Here is a 23,537-nt window from a genome sequence, read left to right on the forward strand (position 1 = left end):
AGAGTAAGTGGGAAAATAAGTTGGAGACAACACAAGCTTGAACCCCACAAGGGAAGACTTATTGTAAAACAAGACATGCATATTGTAAATCAATTTTATTTAGAAGGAATTGTTATCCGTCCAAAAACAAATTAAGAGTGGCCGACTAGCTAGTACTGAATGTTGAATAGACCAAAATTATAACAAGCCCTACGAGCGGATTCATTACTTGATTGGTATCGTTGCAAAAATCCAAATACAAGATCACATACAACAGTGGTGGAGCGGGGGAAGGGGGGCTAGCAAAGACGCTCTCCCTTGCTAATGTTTTAATAAAATTTTGGATTTTTTAGTTAAAATTTTAGAATTTTTTTCAGGTTATCTTATACTATTACACCTTCGCTCTTATTGAAATTTTCGCTCCAGTTGACTTCCAATTTTAACTCCGCCAATGATACCGTGCTAAAAAAAGGTAAAGTATTATTAATCATATCATTCGTATGTATTAAGTAATGACTAAAGACATTGTTTAAATTATAACTATATTTTGAATAATATTCTCTATCTACACTAATACGTATATTTTAGTGTGAATTAACCAAATTATTTACGTAGGTAGTAGTCGCAAAGTTATAAAATGGGTTAGGGTAACAGGCTGGCTACATGCAGAGTTGAGGTACAAAGGACATAAAAAAAAAAGTTTCTATAGAAAGACCAAGCAATACAGTAGCACACTAGCACATGCCCCATATAATAAATATATACTACATCTTTCTACGACTATGCTGTTTATCAGTACAGATAATGACAACGTATTATTTATGTTTTACAGCCTACAATTTTGGCCTTAACAGCGACAATACTAATTGTTTAATTTGTTAAGCTACCTTAAGTTGGTTACGTTGATCATACATTTTTTTTAATATTTTAGAACTTAATTACTCGTCCAACGTACTCTTCGTAAAACATTGACAAATAATTGAGGACAATATAACTTAATAAGTAAGATACAACAACCTTTTCTTTTTATTAATAATATTATTAGTAGTCGCGAAGTTACTCTTACAACCATTTTGAAAAATAAAAACAAATTAAATAACAATTGAACACGAGCAGCATCATCCAAATCGATCAAGTAACAAAACAAAGTGAATTGATGAATTTGAAACATTTTAATATACTAGGTTAGTAAAGGGAACACATTTAGTGGTGTTAATAGTTAGTTAATGTAGTCTGTAATTGGTTACATATGGTTAGTTTGAGCACAAAAATTGTTGGGTGTTACACTAAGGGGTGTTTGGTTCAAGCATTCTAGGTATAAGGCATTCCAAACCCATACCTTGTGTTTGGTTCACTGTTTTTGTAATTTGATACCCGTACCTCAAACCCATGAGGTATGGGTTTCTCATACCCAAGGGGGGAGGTGGGTATGAGAATGATACCTTGGGTATCATATTAAAGATGAGTATTGGAAAAAAATTAGCATTAAAAAAATTTATTTTTTCTTCACAAAACTAAATATATACATAATTATTTTTTTCCCGAATTCTTTCTTTTCCGTGAAAAATACAAACGATGATTTTTCTTGAACATTTTTAATAATATTTAAGAATAGAAATAATAAGATATTAAAAAAAGATTAAAATATGTAAAAAAAACTATATTCAAGTTTTTAACTAATTAATATATGAAAATTTAAAGGAGAAAAATACATAAGTAAATGGTACAATCAATAATATAGACATACAAAAAAAAAGTTCATTCCTCATTCCGGAGTTGAGCCAAACACAAGGTATCAGGAATGGAGTTCCAAACCCATACCACCCTGGTTTGATTCCTGATTTCATACCGATACCTTCATGTGAACCAAACGACCCCTAATACAGTTTTAGACTTATTTATTTTTAGTTTGTTTTCTAAATGTTCCTTCCTAGGTTAGCTTATGTTTTCTAAATTTAGAGAGGAACATAATCCGTGGAAATATAAGCTAACCTAAATATAATTGGAAAACAAGGATGATGATTACGTACGATAGAGGATGAGGAGGAGTAAAAGTGGAGTTCATGTGAGTAAAATAAAGGAATAACGGTAGCGGAATCACACGCATCTTCTCGCCTCTCCATCAATACCATTTGCAAACAATATCATATGGACCCATTTCCACATATTATTCATGTCACTCACACACACACACACACATGATTTCCAACTTCTTCTCTTCGGTCTTCACCTTCACTACTTTGCTGTTCAACACCATGCGCTCCACGCATTTCCAAATCCCTTTATGCTCGCTCAATTATTCGTTTACTATTATCTCACTCGTTAAATAAGGTGTCTTACATTGGATGTTATCCTTGTACGATTTGATCGCACGTGTTTAACATCCAATGTCGTCGTCATACCCATCGTATATTCAATTTTTGTGCAGGGACAAATACTAATTGCACAAATTAAAACAAAATGCACAACTCTGATTTTTGCAACTTACATCTGACTTTCGCGGTTAAGCAATCACGACTTTCCCCAGCACACGCATTATACGCCATATGATATCTACTAATTAATTTTACAAAATCACATTAACAATAGTCTTTCGGATACAATGCTCTTATGTAACAAGTAGAAACATGTTAGCTATTCTAACCTCATTTTACTTCATTGCCCCCAGTATGCACCCAAATTTTCTCTAAACCCCATCCTACTACACTCCTACCGTCTTGTACAATACATACAATATTTAATATACAGGAGATGAAAATCATAACAGGTCATGTGAACAAAATACATAGTGTGATGATCTATAACCAGGTTGTATGGTCAACTTCATCAACAACTTCATCATCGTCACTATCTGCCAGACCCACCAGATACGCATCAACATCATCCACATCAGATTCCGACTCGTTCACATCTGATTGGGGATCCAAACAAGGGTTATTAAACGCATTCCAATCGGGTGGAAAAGTTTTTTGCAAAGCTTCCGTAAGTTCTCCACCCGTCCTCTCAATCTTACGCAAGCACCTTGACCAATGAACAGCGGTCCCCATATCGACAGTAAGACCAGAATCTGCCATTTCTTTTGAAATGTTAAGAATTCCTGAACAGATGTACTCTTCTGCCAGAGTTGCCCTTGATAGTAATGATGACATCAGGCAGTGATACACTGCCTTATCTGGCTCTAACCCGGCTACTTTCATCTGTTCAAAGCATCTAAGTGCCTTCTCCGGAAGAGATGCTCGAGCCCAACCGTGAATTAATGTCGTGTAAGTTTTGACATTAGGGTTCACCCCAACTGCTTTCATTTCTTGGATTGTCTTCTTCGCTCTCTGCGCAAAAAAAACACGGATCAGATATAAAGACAGTGGAGGACTATTCGGACACAATTCTAGCGTGCTAATAGAGGTGGCAGTCAGGCATGTTGGTTTTGTTACAGGCCAGGTGTCTAGGTACTTCCTATTTTGGGTTATGATCAGGCAAAACTGTTAATCTGGGTAGCGTCTGTGGTACGGTCAACACTTGTATTGGGTCGAGAATCAGATCAAAATGATGCGGTGTATTGCAAAGGTGACTTAAGTTGTGCTATCTCCGTCTCATTAATGTTGTCCCCTGTTGACTTTTGACTTGATGGTCGACGGCAAAAATTAATCTCGCCAAATATATGTAAAAGGTACAAATGTAAAATTTGTCGCAAACAATTGTTTTCATATCAACCTTTTTAAAATAATGAAAATAGTGGTCAAAATTGAAAACCTAAATCAAAGGGAGAATATATAAATGGGATGGAAAGAATACAAGGCTTAGTGAAAAGGTCATACAGAGAGAGTCCCAACACGGAGAATGAAGTTATGAAGATAACAAGTATACTTCGTAAATTAGACTCCCGTATCCAGAAGTGCACAAAAACAAGCACCAAAAGGAGCTACACATGTTGCATGTAAGATTGTAGTAGTGCTAAGGGCATGTTGGGACCATCTAATAATTTGAGAAAACATACCACCATATCTCCAGCCTTGCAACATGCATTTACAAAGGATGTGTAAGTATGAATATCTGGCTGAACCCCGTCTTCTCTCATTTGTTGCAATAAGTCAGCAGCTTCCCAAACATCCCCTCTTCGAGCCCATCTGCACAATCCAACGGCAGCAATATAGTCTAAGCATGAAAAAGCACAAAGAGAAGGGAGAAAAAACACTGTCGTTATTTTCTCTTTTGTTTTGGGGAGTTGGGGGGCGCATAATGAGGGTCTTAAATAACACAGTGGGATTAATATTTGAGTCATCATTTGTAAAATCCATGGACAGTCGTACCCATCAATTAATATATTGTAAACGAATGTATTCCTCGGGATATTCTGAGCACTCATCTCCCTCGTAACAGCAAGAGCACTTTGCATCCTTCCAGCCTTGCAACAAGCCTTAAGCAATGCTTCATATGCATATACATCAAGCTGAAGTCCCTCCTCTTTTACTTTTGTGAAGTATTCAAACGCTTTTCCAGTATCACCCACAGCTGCATACCCTTGCATAATTGTTGTGTATGTGTGTTCATTTGGGCTCGCCCCTGATAAAGCCATCTCATCTAATATGTTAAGCGCCTTCTCCATCTGAAAAGAATGTAAACAATAAAGACAATCGATCCGAAGATGAGTCCCATGCCATGACGTCAGCATAAATATTGTTAAAGAAATTCCTCGTCACTTTAGGCCAAATTGTTTTCCAAAACGATTGTACAACCTCAAAAAGCATTTCGCATAAAAGATTAGAGATGAGATGTTAGGTTTTAGTGTTTTGCAGTATCAAAGTAATGTAAATGCACTTGCAAAACCAGCAACTTTTATGAACATTAACCACTTTCCCAATATGCATAGAAGTGGTAAAAAATTGGAATGTTAATGAAAAGTAAGCAGAGAACAAATGACTCATAAACATCAAATATCAGTAGCTGAGAGTGTGTATACTCAAGTACAGTAATATGTTAAACAATGCAATGGTAAAATGTCAGCCGTTATATTCAGCATTTTCTTTGTCTTGTATAAAAGGTTATAGAGTTATATCCATAGTCTATACTGAATATCAAAACCGACAATATGAAATGACCTTTAACGAGAATGCCAGGCACAGGTGTAGGCTTAAAAATTAAATCTCGGCCACTTTAGCATTCTAAAATGTAAGGGCCATGCACACTTTTTACATGACATAAGAATGTTACTATACAATTAGAAGGCTAAAGCCAAGCTAATTTAACTCCAGGCCTCCAAACAAAAGCAGAATTTTCACAAGACACTGAAGTCTTTTAGCCATCTCTAGTATCGCTAAATTTGTAGAACAGCAACAGAAATGTCCAATCTATTTCATATTACATCAAGGATCCTAGTGAAATAGCCTCACCGACTCACCGTGACATTAGAGGTTAAACTGCATATATGGGGTCCCACCCGTCCACCCACAATTTCACGGTACAGTGAATGCAACTTAATCATTATCGTGTTGAGCGTCTTCTAATAGGACTGATAAAAGCACATGACAAGTGGCAACATCATCATCATCATACCAATGGTTCGTAAAAAAAACCAGATAAATGACTAGAAAATTTCTAAGAAACATGCACTGGGAAGACAAGTATACAATGAAATTAGTTACCTGCCGCTTCTCAACAAGACCAAGAATCAAAGAATTAAAAGTGTGAACGGTTGGGATGCAACCATTCCTCCGCATCATATCAAAAACTTCAAGGGCTCTTCTCATATCTCCAGCTTTTGCAAAGCCATGAATTATAGGCATAAATGTCCTTGTAGTAGGTCTATGCCGTTCCTTTTTCATTTGATCGACCATGCGAAGGGCACGATCCATGTTACCCATTCCAGAAAAGGCTCTAACCATATTATTGTAAAGAACGACATCTGGTTTTAGGCCATCTCTCACAACATCTTCAAAAATAGCAAAAGCATTTGCCCAGTCCTTTAACATCAGGAAACCGTTAATCAGCATGGAATAGGTCTTCATGTTGTGTCTAATGCCGGCAGATGTCATCGCCTTGCTAACCTCTAAAGCCTTGGAAACTTTTCCCAACTGAAACAAAGAGTTAATTAAATTGCCAAATATAAAGCTGCTGTTATTCTAAGAACTTAGGATAAAGAGCTCGCATGTAATTACTCCTCCATTCGGTTAGATTCACTACATTTTCCATGCTAGACATTCAAATCAATTCACAACGGGATAGAGTTCACTTTGAAAAGACAACTAATCCTCATAAAAACAAGTGGGTTCCACAATATATACTCATCTGCTAGCCATTTTCACCCTTTCTACTTTCCATTATCTTTAAGATTGGGCCCTATGCAAATGTAATGATTCCAACCAAATGGAGGGAGTACGATTCTAGTATGCGGCCGAGAGTAAATCAGTAAACACCTCCATACTCCAATACAAAGAACACAAATAGAATATGAACATGAAATACCTTGGTGTAAAGATTCATAAGACATCCGTAAGTGATTACTGAAGGTACAAAGCCACATTCCTGAAAATGCACGACACAAGTGAGTCAGTGAAGCAGATAGATGAAAAAGATGCGAACTTGTCTTGATAGAGAGATTTGGAGTGATAAGGAGGATAGGAAAAGGGAGGTATGCAATTTGCCTGTCTGGATTTTCAATTGGATTGAAAAAAAAAAGAGTGGTCCATTTTCCCCCCCAACAGGACAGACTTCAAACCTTCCAACATAGGACATATACATCCATGCTTCATTCTCCCTTCCCCCTAATATTTATCTAGACAACGCCCTAAATTCAAGCATGCAAAAATACAATCTTCATGGAATAAAACGTAAATCTTTACGAAGAAAGTCAAGAAAGAAATTGTGGCAAGTCAGGTATAACTAAATTAACAGGGTCTGTTTCAAGAGCTTATTTGATGTAGATAATTAGATTTCCTATTTCTTCATCGTGTATAGAAAAGAAAAGGGTCTCAGAAATATTCTCACGTGGAAAAAAGCAAATTCAAGTCTCCCGCCTATCTTGAAGCCAAATAGCATGATACTAAGATATAGAATTATAAGTATATACAAAAAAACTACTTAGTGTTTTAAGTAGCAGTTAGCATTTACAGTATCCAGAAAGCACAAATGGTTAGCTGAGAAGGTAACTGATATTATTAAACATGTTCATGAAGACTAAAATTATACAAGAAGAAATAATTGTTTCATCAATTAATCAACATATTGGGCTTGTACGTATTTATCACAATATTCAACTACAACTTATCTCTCTCAAACCTTTTTCCTTAATATTCACTGTCACATTGACACCATCCAAACTCCCAAGTGCTAAGCCATGTCACTCCTTTTGACTCCCTCATTTTTCAGTGACTTTAAGTGATCAGCCCTTCCCTATGCACGATAAAAAGTAGCATATCCATCGTCCATCAAATTTTTACATCGGTCACACCTTGTCTTTACTGGGTGAATTGCAAGACATTAATCATAGAGGCATACACAGAGCACCTATATTTATTCTAATGTAATCCCTCAAAAACAAATAGACATTTATATCTCTTACAGGCTTACGTAGCAACAGTCTCCTTCTCAATGGCTATCATCGAACCAAAGTTATGAAAACAAATCTTGGACTGTTCTTTTACATATTAACAACAATGACAAAGCATTGAACCACATATTTTTCAGGTTGGCTAGTCATATGAAAAAGTAAAGAGAGTATAACACATTAACAACAAATGGATAGATAAGAAGAGATGAAAAGCCGAGAGACAAGATTAAGACATTTTTTAATCTGGTCATCTCAAAAAAAAAATACTCCCTCCGTTCCAACCATTTGTTTACCTTTTTTATTCTTTGTGAGAGGTATTTTAATCAAAGGTAAAAAAGGGATTGGGACAGAGGGAGTAGCATTCTAAGACTAGGCTAAACTGTACAAAAATTTTAGAACTATATATCAACCATGGTTTGTATTATGTGCAAAACAAAACCAGACTGCCTGAAAGTCGGCTAAGCAAATTACCAAGTTTGGCTGGCTAAGTCATGCCTCTACCATTTAAGAGCAACTAGAAAGCCAAAGGGTTCACAAAAGCAATAAGCAACTATGCTTCTTAGACACAGTTTTGTAAACATATGCCAAAGCATCAAACACTGTTTTCTTTTTATAAGAAATGACCGGAAAAACAAAACTTTGTCCAACAAACAACTCAACCATACATTTTGTACGTAAATGAAAGGGAAAATTATGAGTAGCCACAAGGCTATACCTTCAGCCTCTCGAACACAATCAAACATTTTTCTTCATCACCAACCATGGTGTAACCATCCATCATAGTGTGGTATATAGCAATTGGGGCATCAATACCTTGCTCTTCCATTTCCCTAACATAAGCTTCTGCGCGATCCATATCACAAGTTTGGCTGCGTATATAAAAGGGCAGTGACTAAGGACGTTTATCAAGATAACTATGTCAACACAGATTGAATAGGTAGGAAGTGGCATTGATAAAGCCAAACCTACCAGTGTGCATATATTATATTGCCATAAATAATTGAATTTAGAGTTGTGTGTTGCTCTTTTGCCTCCTTGAACCATTGATCTGCAGCCCTTCCAAGATGATCAAAACAAACATCAGAGATTGTACATCACTCAAGTGAGACCAATAACAAACTAATAAAAACACAATTTACTATCCAAAGACTAAATGTAAGGGCTGATGTTTGTTTTCCCATTTTCCTTCAAATTTATCCTCCATCCCACTTTTAAGGAGGGCAGATGATAGAATATACTGTAATAAATAGTACTCCCTCCATCCCACTTTTATTGTCCCATTTTCCTTCAAATTTATCCCAAATTAATTGTCCCCTTTCCAAATCTAGTAATGAAAAACTTCAATAATCCAATATTACCCCTAGATAACTAACTAAAATTATCACCACCATAAAGTTAATATCTCCACTCTTCTTTAATTTGAGGGGTAAAGTTGGTAGTTCACCACTTTTCCTTAAATCCTCTCAAAATAGAAAGGGGGACAATAAAAATGGGATGGAGGGAGTGACAATAATAAACTACCATGCTGAACTAACTATAGAATATCCATGACAATGGTCCGAATAAAATAGGACATGTCAATCGCAAATTTTTAAATGACCCAGACAGGACCGCATCAACTATACCAATGGGTAAGAGAGCAATAGACGAATACAACCCTTCCCCATAAATAACAGAAAATTTTCAGATGACTCTTTACCCCAACAAAGATGAAGAATACAATTGATATAATCACCCCTAATGCAAAGTCGCACAAAAATATTGGCTGTAGAGAGATACTTTAGTAGTTTAGTGTTACAAATCCTACTCATAGGCATGCTGAGTTAAGTGCATAGGTCAAAGATCACTCGAAAGTAAAATATCCACAGTTAGTTCAAAGCATTTGCCTTCCACAATAGCATCTTCATTTCTAGCTTGTGTATAGTATTTGAAAATGTCAATTAGGGACCAGCTCATCAAAAGGCAACTCATAAGGAGCCTTGCAAGGTGACACTGCCGACGTATCCCCTTATGAGTATTACGTCTTTAAGAAGCTGAAAAGGTTGTATCTTGTGAGAACATATCTGTCGAAGTTGACAATGTCTACCACCAAAGTGAGCTGGGGACAATACGAATGGGATAGAAGGAGTACTAATAGTTTGCAGCACTAAAATATACATTTCAACAGGTCCCATTCACTTACTTAACATTTCCAACTCTAGCAAACCCTCCAACGAGAATGCTGTACGTTACCAAACTCATCTCAATCCCTTCTTCTTTCATCTTCCTCACACAGGATAACGCCTCCTCCATGTCTCTGCCAACTGCGTAGGCATGAATAAGACTGCATCGATGAGAAAGAATTAGTATTAGTTATTCAAATGCAGTAGTGAATGTTGAAAGAGCACTAACTAGGCAAAGCAATTTCTTAAAATAAAAGGTCAAGCTTTGTCGAAGAGAATTTTGTTGTTCACACATTTTATACAAAACCACCTCAGTTTCAATGGTAATGGGTGAGATATACCCGCGTTTTGTGAGAATTTTTCACGAGAACAACAATGTAAAAGTACACAAAATCAAATTAAATCTGAAAATTAGTGCCCTAGTTCTGTTTCTTTTGCTCAGAGTCAACTATCATGCTTGAACTACAACGGCCAACAATAATCTAAAATTTAGAAATGTATATTTTACATCGGCATACCTGGTAAAAACATGAGATGTGGGCTCTATTCCTCTTGCTCGCATGCTTTCAAACATTTCCCGTGCTCGATGCATGTCTCCACGTCTAGCATAGTAACTCACCATCAGCCCATACTCTCTCCTGGACGGCTAAAATTTACACATGCCAAAAAAATTAAACACTAGTACAAACTTTACATAAGGGGGGGAAATGACAATTGAAGCACACCCAATAGGGACTTAGATATACCTAGACACATTGAGACTGAGAATGTGAATCAGTCAAAGAAGAAACTCTCAACTAAAAACAGTATCAACAAGTCAAATCTCCTGGTACAGGTTTATAAGGGAAATATTTACATATAAAATCGGAACATCAATCTCAATCCTTCAACCAATTATTCCACTGTTTCATTTTGGATCATTTAGTTGCAGTCTCTGTGTCGCTAACACAGGGTAAGTCCACCAACTTCAACCCCATATTAACCCACAATTTGCATGGGGCACTTATCAAACTCGATTAACGTAGTTGTTGCACTAGCTTAACATAGTCATTGACCTCATTGTCATCAATTCGCTACAATCAAACGTAAAACTAACACAAACATGATCACAATAAGTTGAAGCCAAAACAACAAAGCATACCAACGAAATACACGACCTAATCAATCTAATACTCCCTCAGTCCCGGTCAATCGTTGTCCTTTGGTTTTGGCACAAAGACCAAGGAAAGAGGAAGGGCCCAATTACTAAATGACAGTGGAACAAATTGGGTGTGAATGATCAAATTGCTCATTAAGTTTATTCTCAAAATAGAAAGTACAATAATTGACTGAGACATCCACAATATGGAAAAGAACAACAAATAACCGGGACAAAGGGAGTACCTTATTAACCATCTCGAAAGCACGAACAACGGCCTGCCAATTCTCGGGCATTGTCTCCAAAACCCTCCTAAATTCAGTCCTCCCATCTTCCCTTTTCTCATGCCAATCATTCCTATACTCCCTCCCTTTCCCTCCTTCCTCCACCCAATTCCCCCTCTCCTCATTGCGATTCCTCAACCGCCTTCCATCATCCAATTTAACCGTCAAAACCCTCCCATGAAACTCGACCCCATCAAACTCAACCGCCTTCAAAGCAGCCTTTTCCCCTCCTTCATATATCACAAACCCAAACCCCATATTCCTCTCCAATTCCCCATGCCCTTTAATCAAAATCACACTCTTTATCGGCCCGAACTGGCGAAAAAACTCCTTCACCTCTCCTTTCTTGACCCAATTCGGTAAATTCCCCACAAATATCTTACCCTCTTGCCGAAACTCCTCCACATTCTTTTCCTCCGCCGGCTTCGACGGAAGTGGCGGCGGAGGTGGAGGTGGGGGCGGAGGAGGTGGTGGAGGAGGTGGAGATAGAGTGCGGGTGAGGCGGAGTTTGGGGGTGAGGCGGTCAGGGGTATTTTGGGAAAAGTGGAGGGATTTAAGAGGGTTAAAGGGGGGTTTAGAGGGAGGAGGGGGAGAGGGTAAAGAGGGAGTAGGAGGTGAAATGACGGTTTTAGGTCGGCGGAGATGAGAAGGGAGTTGAGGTGAGTCAGATGATGAGGTGGCGGAGAGAGAACAGCGGAAGGAGCAGGAAGAAGAAGGAGGAGGGGGAGGTGGTGGTGGTGGAGGGTAGTAGTAGTGTGTGGTGAAAGGTAGACCAATCATTATCCCTTCTCTCTCTTTTTTTAGTGAATTATGGCCACTTCGCCACCCATATTCACGGTGGTACAAGCATACTGGTCTTACCGTCTTATGTACTGTATGAGATTGGGTAAGGTTTATAGTTCACTCCGGACCAATAGTTGAATAGGTCCTGCTATATATCGTCGACAATTTACTAAGGGTGCTGATTTTCGCAGTAGACATTTTACTCACGCAGTACATTGTTGACAATTATGTCCTTCTCATTTCCTCCTCCCATTTTCTCTCTCTAATTTCTCTCTAATCCATCTCTCTAATTTCACACATTCATTCTCTCGTACTACATTGATAAATTATTTTAATAAACACATGTAATTATGTATCGCGTTGATAAATATATTTCGTTATAAGTTAATTTTAAAATTACATTATTTTTTAAATTATTTTTACAATAAAGTATAAATAAATTTGCCAAATAAATGTTCTATGTACCACATTAAAAAAAATAATAAAAAAAAAAAATCTACAAACAAGCAGGCACGTAGTACACATTGCCACCACCAAGAGCATGTTCTTCTACTTTACATCTTCCTGTTACTGAGAGTAATACACCACCACGACGTAATACACATTGCCACCAACACCACCACCATCGCCGGCCACCAGCGTCGGTCACCGATGCACACACAGCCCGTCTTCCACCAGTCTTACCTTATCACAGCCTCACGCACAATTCCGACCCCTCCCTCGCGCACCTGCCTCCGTCGAACGACCGACGGTGACCACCTGACATCCTTATCACTGTCGGCGCACTCCCCTATCGCCGGCGACATCCCAGTAAACCAATACCTCCATGGTTCCATCCCACACGGCCACACCAATTAACCCAAACCCTAATTAAAAAAGCTACAACATTTATAACAATTTAATTAGTAATAACAATGAATTAATGAATTAAATACTCGCTCTATACTCGAATTATCGTTCATCAGTGAAGAATTTTGTACAGTTTTGATGGAGGTATAGAGTTGACGATAGAGAGAGGCAGAGAGAATTAGGTTTTGATGGTTTTAGGCAAGGGTAGACAAATGGAAAATCTAGTACAAAAAGTACTATAATGAGTAAAATGTGTACTGCGAAAATAAATTACGTTTACTAATTATCGTCGACAATTAATGTAAATTTTCAAGTTTGTCCTCCATAACATAACTCCATATCCGTCTCACTAAAATACAATTTCCGTCCCACTAAAACACAAATGCAATTTCCGTCTCACTAAAACACAAGTCACTGTTTCACTAAAATATTTCAAACCAAAAAAAAAAAAACGGCTTTTCAAAAAAAAAAAAAAAAAAAAAAAGCGGTATTCGTAATTAACAACATGAACGGGAACGATTTTAACAACGATTCCAACAATGAAGCTAGTAACGAGGTGAGTTTACGATTTAGTTTTGTCTAAAATTTATGTTTTATTATCGATTGAATCCCGAATTAGAATAGATGCCTTGATTGTAGACGGAATTATGATAGAATTCGTGACGGATTTAGTTGAAAATGCAATCGAAAAAAAAGGACGAAATGGGCTGGACGAAGAGAATTTTCGTCCAGACCTGGTGTTGGACGAAAAATTCTTTCGTCCAGTATGGGCCTTGGACGAAAGAATTTTTCGTCCAACACCAGGCCAGGACGAAAAATTCTTTCGTTCAGGCCCAATTCGTGTATTTTTTTTTTGTTTTTTTTTTTGTCTTATATATATATATATTTTTTTTTCCGACTCGTTTTGTATAAAACAATTAAAATAATTAATTCCCGTCTTTGTATTTTATTTTATTTTTTATTTTATTTTTCCGACTCATTTTGTATAAAACAATTAAAATAATTAATTACCGTCTTTGTATTATATTTTTTTTATTTTTTCCTACTCGTTTCGTAGAAAACAATTAATTATTAACTAATTTATGGAAATGCGTGCGCAGGTGAATAACGATGGAGACGGTATTGATTACTCAGATCATTTTACGACTACCATGTTCTTTGCATCAAGTATGGAAGCGTTTAATTGGGCATATGAGATCGGACTCCGACTCGGGTTTGGTATAAAAAATGCAAGCAACAAGAGAGTTGGTCGTAACACGAATTTGAGACAAGATTATTTTGTTTGTCGGATGGGCGGAAGAGGTCCCGTAAATAAGGATGTCGATTCTTTAATGAGGGGTAACACGACTACCGCGTGGTGCAAATGCAAATTTTCAATGAAAGTTATTGAATTACAAGAGAATAAGTGGAAGCTTGTGATGAGATCCGGGTTTCATAATCATGCTTTAACGTTGTATTGTGACGGCGACAGATACTTTGCAAAGTTTGATGAAGAGGAGTTGGCTTATATCGATACCCAAGTTAGAGCTCACGTTAGACCGGCAATTATTAGTGCGGGTTTGCATCAGCGAAATCCGGAAAAGTCAAGACCTAATCGGCGACAAATCTACAATCGTTCTCAGAAAGTAAGGGCTGAGGAAAGAGATGGGAGAAACCGGCACTGTGAGATGTTAGCACTTGCGGTTCAAAGATAAGTACGTTCATTATTGGGTCAGCGATCGGGAGACCGATGAGCTAACCCACGTGTTTATGGCTCATCCTGAAGCCGTTAAGATGTTTCGATCATACTATTATGTGGTGCGATCGATTCCACGTACAAGACAAATTTATACCGTCTTCCGCTTGTTGAGATGGTTGGAGTCACACCCGTCGGGAAGAGCTTTGTCATCGCGTATGCTCTTGTGAAGCATGAGTCCGAGGATGGATATCTGTGGGTCTTACGGAAATCGAAGGCCCTTCTCAATGATGTCGTTCAACCTAATTCTATTGTTACCGATTGCGAGCGGAGTTTGTTGAACGTGATTCCCACTGTTTTTCCGGATTCGTCTCACTTGCTATGTCTTTGGCATATATATTCTAACGTGGAGACGAAAGCACTTGATATCATGGGTCGGGATAGTTGGGCTAAGCACATAACTTTTAACTTGTTTGAAGCGGAGACCGAAGATAAGTTTAATGTGGCGTGGGGCAATTTGGCAAGGCAATGGGCGGGAGTGGCGGCTTATATTGAGAGGCAATGGTTCCCGCACTTGGAAAAATGGGTCAAGTATAGAACGAACAAGATAACTCATTTTGAGAACACTTCTACATCCCGGGTTGAGTCGGCTCATGCGAATTTGAAGAGATGGTTGAATAGCGCTTGGCGGCCGTTGATAGCATCTGGATTCGGTTTCATTCTTTGATGGAAACGCAACATGTTGAGATCCGACACTCGTTGGAGTTATCTAGATCGAGGCGGTTGACGGGGATTCAGCGATTATTTTCCAGACTTTCTTATAAAATATCAAAGAATGCCATCATTGAATTGCGTGAAGAATTCGAAAGAGGTGCCAAGATGACGGAAGATGCCTTGATGATCGATTGCGGTTGTGTAAAAGCTACTACACTTGGTTTGTTATGTGCTTGTTCACTTCATCGCATTGCTAGAAACGGATCTCGGGTCCCTGTTGATGTGTTACATGCATTTTGGAGGAAGTTGGAGTACGATGGTTCCGAGCAATGCCGGCTTGTGACGATGATCGATTGGAGGAGTTATTCGATGAAATTCGGAATGCAGATCCGAGTATGAGATCATCCATGTTCGATGCCCTTTACTCTTAGATACATCCGAAAGAGGAGGATGTAAACGAGCCTCGGGTGAACGAGAACCCTAGAGGACGTCCGAGTAGGGGAACTCGTAGAGAGTCGTCCGCCGTTGAGCATGCACGGGTTCGGGTTCGAGTAGGCAGATTTACGCCCCAAAGAAACGCGTCTTCCCAACGAACTCCGTCTAGTACCCCCCCGTTCCACTCCGACGGTTCCTGTTACTCCGTCTACTACTCCCCGTTCCACTCCGACGGTTCGTTTTACTCCGTCTAGTACCCCCCCGATCCACTCAAACGGGCCCTGGTACACCGTCTACCACTGCTACCACGAGTACGGGGAGTTTCGGCACATCGCATTGCGCACCTCTTGAGGTAGGCTACACTATTGGTCATTCGAGGTACTTTCCTTATCTTGACTTTTTGCCTTCCTGGTTTCACGAGCATCTAGAAGCGTGGTATAATCCTTCCGGAGACGGTCATTGTGGTTTTTGAGTTCTCTCACATGCTGTTCGGGGTGACCAATCTCATTTCACGATGGCTAGAATAGATTTACTTAGGGAAATCCGTAGTCCCCTTTACCGTGATCATATTTATGGCCCAGTGAGATTTGATGCGGAGGTAGCTAGAATTACATTTATGGATCAGATACCATGTGGCTCGGGTCATTGGATGGACAGTTTCGATCTATATGGTTATGCTACGATGTACAATTGGGTGATATGTTGTATTTCTTCATTTGACGATCAAGAAGGTCACCGACATTGGAATGGTAGTTATACTTATTTGCCTTTACGAGCCCCCACCGGAGTACGTACCCCATATGATGTCTTATGGGTATTACATGCGGGAAACCACTATTTGAGGCTCCGGGTACGCCCCTTGTCACCTATGCCTCCAATAGCCCCTTGTTGGGTACATGATGAAAGCGTAGCTCATTATAGTGGCATGTATCGACATCAGCTATCTTTATGGCGCAGTTTTGCGAGTTGATCTTAGCTTTTATTTGCCCGATTATTGTACCTTATATTTTATATATCTGAATATTGTACCTTATATTTTATTTATCCGATTATTGTAGTTTATTATCCTCTGCATCCGATTAAATGACTTAAAACGTAATTTAATTAAAACATTCCTTAAAACACAATTTGACATAATTAAAACATAAACCACTTAAAACATAATTAAAACATACCATACCCTAAACCCTAAACCCCAAACCTCAAACCCATACCATAAACGATTATTACTTAAAACATAACATAATTAAATAACTATCTAACTTAATTATCTTCCGATGATGAAGATGACGATTCCTTATCTTCCTCATGATCTTGAACCTCGATTTCTTCAGGTTGGGTAGACATATATTGAGTCAACAAATCATTGATGTAGAGATAAAGATTTCCTTGGTTGAGCACTCTACCGGCACATAAGTCTGATAGTCTTCGGTAATCGATCACGGTGAGGATGCGCTCAAAATATGTAAAGATATCACTTCTTAACCTGCGAAACTCTCACATCTTCTCGTTTACTGCTTCATCAGAAACAACCTCATCTCTAACTGCTGGAGTTAGAACATGATCCGGGTTTCCGGTTAAAATTATACAAAGGCTACCAATTGGAGGCTCTTCAAGCATGTGCCATACAGTGGCACTGGGAACCACTGATTCAAGACGCTCAATTAGAACTGGTAAATTTTGAACAATTAGATCGATTCTGCCTTGATAACCTCTGATTTTTTGAGTATTTGTGAGAACCATTTTAGTATTGTAGTGAGTGAATAGGATTGGATGTTGTGATTGAAATTGACATTGAATGACCTATTTATAAGCTATTAACTATAACGGCTATTTAGAATTATAACGGTAACATTTGAATTATAACGGCTACTTTGAATTATAACGGTAACATTTGAATTATAACGGCTATTTTGAATTATAACGGTAACATTTGAATTATAACGGTTATTTTGAATTCTAACGGTTATTTTGAATTATAACGGTAACATTTAAATTGTAACGGTAAAATTTAAATTCTAACGGTTATTTTGAATTGTAACGGCTATTTTTGAATTATAACGGTTATTTTGAATTCTAACGGTTATTTTGAATTGTAACGCCTATTTTTGAATTATAACGGTTATTTTGAATTATAACGGTAACATTTGAATTGTAACGGTTATTTTTCCCTATATAAACATCTACATATTCTTGTATTTTTGCACTCATCTTCAACTTCTTCTATTTTCCAATCATCTTCATCTTCTTCCATTTTCTTCTTCAACTCTCTACTTATGTCAACATCATCCTCAATGTGAGGAAACCACCCAATTGAAGGCCTTGATTTTAAGAATCAAATTTGCAATCGTTGTCACAGAAACGCTATCATCAAGATTTCCGGGTCAGTTACTAATCCGAAAAAAGCGTATTTTAAGGGTGTACCTTGCGATCATTTTGTGTCGTGGTTGACTGAAGATCATTTGACAATAACAAAAAAGTTGAAGATAGCATGTGAAGATGAAGGTGATGATGCATCAAGTGGAAATGTCATGAAAGAGCAAGTGATAGGTATAAAAAAGGAGATTTCGGAAATGTCAAGGATGATGAAGTTTTATTTCAAGTGTATCTTGTATTTGTTTGTTTTCATTATGTTGGCCATTGTCATGAAGTAGTGAGTATTTCCAGAAATGTATGAATTTGCATCAGTTGCAATGTATTCAAGAAATTTAAGAAATTTCAGAATTTAAAACCGTCATGTTTTTTGAATTAAACAAGGTTGAAATAGTCAACTAACATAATCATCCAACATAAAAAATGTTTTCAAAAACGTACAACATAAATGAAAACAAACACAAACTAGCTTGTCTCCCGACTACTGATCATCCTCTTCCTCGCTATCAGTGTACACACCATCTGATCTACGCTGAACACGATCACCGGGTGTTTGACGAGGTCCTCTATGACGTATAATCTCCCTAGCCCTCTCAACCAATGGGTCGATGTTCTTCATCATCTTGCGGAAGAAGGAAAGTTGTTTCTTGTCATAGGTAATCCGTCCGGCCTCGGCAAACTAAAACACTAAAGCACGTGCAGTATGCAAATTGACAAAAATAACTAAAACATTATAAACATTATCGACGAACAGTAAGAAAGTTAAACAATTATTACAACAACTGTAAGTAAAATTATTACCTCAGCAGGAACATCAAAATCGTCCTGTGCAGCGGGGGCATCATGGTGGTCGGGATCAATGATCAACGGGTGAGAATTCCCATTATACCAAGCCTCATAATCTGGCGCCGTCTCACCCGGGAAACTAACTGGTCTCGATCTACGAGAAAGGTGAACCAAGTGATCCTGCCAGCAATCCCAAAGATGATCAACCATCGCAGCCCCGACACTAACCTTGTACCCTATCCCCGAAGCAGGACGGTGCGCTACCAATCTCATAATGGGATTGGGTATTATCGGCACATACCCAAACTGTCGTAAACACCGATCAGGCTGGTACGGCTCGGCTATGTCCATGAAACGAACACAACCGGCAAACAGAGTACGAGGATGATACTCCTCCTGACGCGGCCCGTACGGATCCCACCTAATGGAAGCATAAATAAGCCCATCTAACAACCTCCGATACTTCAACAATTTCTCCGCATTTTGAGCGAAGGGACCAACGGATCTCCAAGAACACGACCGAGGCTGAGTAGGGTCAATTACCGAAGGTGGACCGGGTCTGAACATAGGAAAATACTCATAGATCCACGATTGCAACAAAGTCAAGCAACCACCAATAATCTTCACACCAGCACGTGAAGCCACACCCAACTGTCAGTACATGAAGGCTAGTACACCGGCTCCCCAAGCGTAGTGGTGTATACAATCAGTATCATTCACTAAAGGAAACAACTGAGGACGTAACCTATCACCTGATTTGTCGACAAAAAGTGTCGACCCCAACACCGCAGCCAAAAACCCCTGAGTAAAAACAACATCACAACTAGCTGCCGCCATGTCACAAACTGCATCTACCAATATACCCCCACTCTTGTAAATAGGGGCCTTCTTACTAGGGTTTAACGGCAACCTCAACTCGTTTGATGAAATCCCAAAGAAGTCACAAACAAACATAAGGGGATCCGCCAACTTCCCGTCCTTACTCTCCACCTTACAACAGTTACCATCAACCCGAACACCTAAGATCTGCGCAACATCGTGAAGGAGTATGGACATCTCCCCAAAAAGCATGTGAAAACTGTTGGTGTCGGGTTGCCATCTCTCAACGAAAGCAGAAATAAGGGGCATGTTAAAATGCTCGACCATGGAATCTAATAGGTGAGAAAGACCACTACCGTCATAAATAGTCTGAACGGTCGAAGGTAGTTGCCAACAACTCAACAACCTCGTCTTACCAAACCGGTGGTAACCCGTCAAAACTGGTCGACCGACCTCATTAGGAGTCGCCCATAAGGTGTTGGCAATGTGGCCCCCAAAGCTAGGAATCACGTGGGGAAACATCGGACCACCCGGAACACGATCGGAAATCAACCAAGAGACATCCTTACCCGACTTCTTCTTCTTCGGAGCCACGACACTACTAGAACTACCATCCGACATCCGCTGAAAACGCCCCTCCTCATCCCGTCTACGGGGCACCCTACGCACTCGCTCATCACCCGCCTCCTCCTACCCTATCACATCACCAGACCGAACCACCTTCTCCAACTGCTCCGCAGTCCACGGCTGGGTACTACCATTTCCAACCTCAGACTCAAACTGGAGCCCCTTTCGAGCTCGAACGTGACGGTCTTTTCCTCCACCGGCCATCTATTCAAAAAATAATAAAAACGCATTGATTACTTAAATTAATAAAACAAATAATTTATAAATATAAGTTTAAGTAAATTAAAAAATTAAAATAAAACAAAACATCCCCGAACGGGGTTTATTAGTAATAATTAATTAATATTTTACGAAAACAAAACGAGACGGAAAAAATTTAAAAAATTTAAAAAATAAAATAAATAAATTTACAACGAGTTCGCCACGGACAAGAATTATTATTAATAATTTATTAGTTTTTAACGCTAACAAAACAAGACGGAAAAATAAGTTTTTTAAAATTTAAAAAATAAAATAAATAATTTTACAACAAGTTCGCCACGGAGGTTTATTATTAATAATTTATTAGTTTTTAACGATAACAAAACAAGACGGAAAAATAAGTTTTTTTTAAAAAAAAAAAAAAAACGAGAAATTCAAAAAAAAAAGAAAAAAAAACCAGAAAATGGGCTTGGACGAAGAACATTTTCGTCAAGGTCCAGGCCCAGACGAAAATGTTTTTCGTCCAAGACGCATAATGGACGAAGAACATTTTCGTCTGGGCCTGGACGAAAATGTTTTTCGTCCCAGCCCAGGTTTGTCGTTCTTTTTTTTTCGTTTTTTTTTTGAATTTTGCGATTAATTTTTGCAAAACGCGACTTAATCCGATTCAAATCAAGGCATCTATCCTAATTCCGTCTACAATAAAGGCATCTATCCTAATTCCGTCACAAATTTACAAACTAAGAAAATACTAAAAAAAAATATTAATAACAATCACATACCTTGTTGAATGTTTGAATTTGATGACGGAAATGATGCGGTCGAAACGGTTTTTTGTTGTTATGTGAGTCGGTTTTTTTTTTTTCAAAATTTGGAAGTGTGAAAGGTAGTTTTTGAATAATATGGAAAATATAAGGGGGAGTGTGAGGGAGGGGCAATTTTGAAAGTTCATTAAAATTGTCGACGATATTTAGTAAATTGTCGACGATCTTTAGTAGGCAGGTAGTTGAATACCTGAACTAGTACTTTTGTGGTACTTAAACTCGATATCAGCTCTTTAATCGTTCATGTGGAGCGCTTCATATTCGTCTCACCACTTGCAATTGTGTGAGAGGGTCACCGTCACAAGTTTGTGACGGACACAATGAAGATGGCATTTAATAAATATCATATTGGTTGATTTTTAGCATATTTAGGGGTTTTCAGCAAGTTTGACCAATTAATATGCTAATGTTAGTATTTGGTAAACAGTATATTGAAACAACATATTTGGGGACAATATGATGTTTATGTGCTTCTTACCCCATCATATTGGTTTAACATATTCTAAAATATGAGATTTTACACCATTTTACAAAGAAAATTAATAATTTACTAATCTTAATCTGCTAATTATCACACATTCAAACTAATTCTGCTATTTAGAACATGTTGGTCAAACCTTCTAATAAAATATGTCATTTATAATCCATTTTACAATCTGCTTATGCTTAAATGAATCTGTTAATTACCAAACAGAGTCAATAACATATATTGCTTATGAAAGGTATTAATAAGATTTAATAGCATTCCATCGTATAAATTTCCATACGTGACCATGTTTTAAACTCCACTTCAAGTCATTCATCGCACTTGCTTTATGTAGTACTTCGACAAGTTTCCAAAAATTTGTAAATAAATATATTCATTAGTGATAGGAAAGTTAATCGAACTTTCGTTGTTGCGGAAGCTATTCAACAAACGTGACCTAGAGACCTTACGAATTCATAAAGTTGTTGCAAAGTTTAAGCCTTTCTGCAGTTTAACGCGAAAATAACAACAATACCAACGAAAACAGAAACATAACGCACTGAGAACAACAACGCCGCCTCAACTCCAACGTCCCAACAACACCTCAATAACAACGATCTCCAGCAACAATAATAATCAGTAGCAAAAAGAATAACATAAATAACAAAGAATACGAGATCTTATTGTATTGGGTTCCATGGAACTATATCTCACTCACAATCAACAGTATTAACGCCCCACAATAACGGCAACAGTGGCAAAACAACAATAAGGAACAATAAGAACAAACGAGAGAACAAACACAAGGAATAACAAACAAGAAACTGAGCAAGAACCGGATATTTGCTTTAGTTAGACCAATAACTCAGCCAATGCTGATCAATGTTGCAAGACCTATTGCTAGTCGATCTAGTTAGAGTCTGAAAACGCGTCAAACAATAACTGGAGTTGGAACGAACGCGTCGAACCGAGATAACTTTTGCATCAGCAAAGCTAGTGTTTTTCTTATTCAATAAACGTTAGAAAATAAACAATATATAAGCTCCTTATATAGGAGTTAGAAACTGTAACACTCTCGCATACCAAGGTGCCTTACCAGGACCACCCTAGCATGAGAGACTGTTACCATCTCGGTTCCCGAGGCTAGTAGATCAAAAGTAACCATCCTAAAACATTTATTAAAGTATAAAGAGTTAACGATTAAATGTACCAAAACCAAATCCAAAATAAATGTTGACTAGTACTCAAAACAACTGAATCTAAAGCAGTTAATCTCATGACAGGGAAGCTAGACTCGAAGTGATGACTCCCCAATCTCTTCCCCATAGCTAAAGACCATCATCACCTGTCACAATCTGCTCACCATCCCCGAATGGATCACCACAGATTTTAAAAAACAACAACAAGGCCAGTTCACTGTATAATCAAAATAAGACAAAGTACGATAAAGATAAACAACTGTTTCGCAATCCACCTCCAACTCCCAATCACATCTCATAACTGACTACACATCAAAGTGTAGCCCTGCCAGTGGGGGACTATAGCCTTGCCCACCTAAGCCCCGCTCATCAACGAGCGATAACCTTGTTCATTAATGTGGACATCCCCTCTTGTGACGGGTTCAACAGACGGCGAATGAAGACCGCGAAGCCACTCCCGCAAATGACCCCACTTAGCCGAGGACGCACCTCACAAACATCAACAAGCATCTCAACTCCAACACCCATACTCCAATCCACCAACAACAATCAATCAACAACATGAATCAAATCAATCAATCACAACAATGCATTAAATCAATTATACAGTAAACCGAGTAGAGAAACCCTACCTTAGCACAATCTTAAACGAGACAATCAAGGAAGCTAAAACGGCTCAT

The 23,537-nt window shown here is 38.3% G+C and overlaps 1 protein-coding gene across 1 annotated transcript; it reads right to left on the minus strand.

The window, feature by feature from the left end:
• Positions 1-2,520: 2,520 nt before the first annotated feature.
• On the minus strand, positions 2,521-21,419 carry LOC141647918 (uncharacterized). The gene is made up of 11 exons (XM_074456289.1): positions 21,383-21,419; positions 11,068-12,034; positions 10,203-10,330; positions 9,705-9,845; positions 8,492-8,578; positions 8,238-8,391; positions 6,439-6,498; positions 5,619-6,047; positions 4,287-4,582; positions 3,974-4,103; positions 2,521-3,305 (listed from the first exon to the last, which is right to left on the minus strand). The coding sequence occupies exons 2-11, from the start codon at positions 11,884-11,886 to the stop codon at positions 2,778-2,780; spliced, it is 2,772 nt and encodes a 923-aa protein (XP_074312390.1). The 5' UTR covers positions 11,887-12,034; positions 21,383-21,419; the 3' UTR covers positions 2,521-2,777.
• Between the last annotated feature and the right edge of the window lie 2,118 nt (positions 21,420-23,537).

This window comes from Silene latifolia, chromosome 3, assembly GCF_048544455.1.
Source record: "Silene latifolia isolate original U9 population chromosome 3, ASM4854445v1, whole genome shotgun sequence".
Classification (NCBI taxonomy): domain Eukaryota; kingdom Viridiplantae; phylum Streptophyta; class Magnoliopsida; order Caryophyllales; family Caryophyllaceae; genus Silene; species Silene latifolia.

What these genes read in the sequence shown, in the direction of transcription:
- LOC141647918 (XM_074456289.1), bottom strand. Translation starts at nt 11,886, where the DNA reads ATGATTGGTCTACCTTTCACCACACACTACTACTACCCTCCACCACCA. An exon ending in CTTTCGAGATGGTTAATAAG is followed by an intron (nt 10,331 to 11,067) that starts GTACTCCCTTTG and finishes TGTAAATTTTAG; the next exon opens with CCGTCCAGGAGAGAGTATGG. An exon ending in GTCTTGTTGAGAAGCGGCAG is followed by an intron (nt 4,583 to 5,618) that starts GTAACTAATTTC and finishes CATTCTTTTCAG; the next exon opens with ATGGAGAAGGCGCTTAACAT.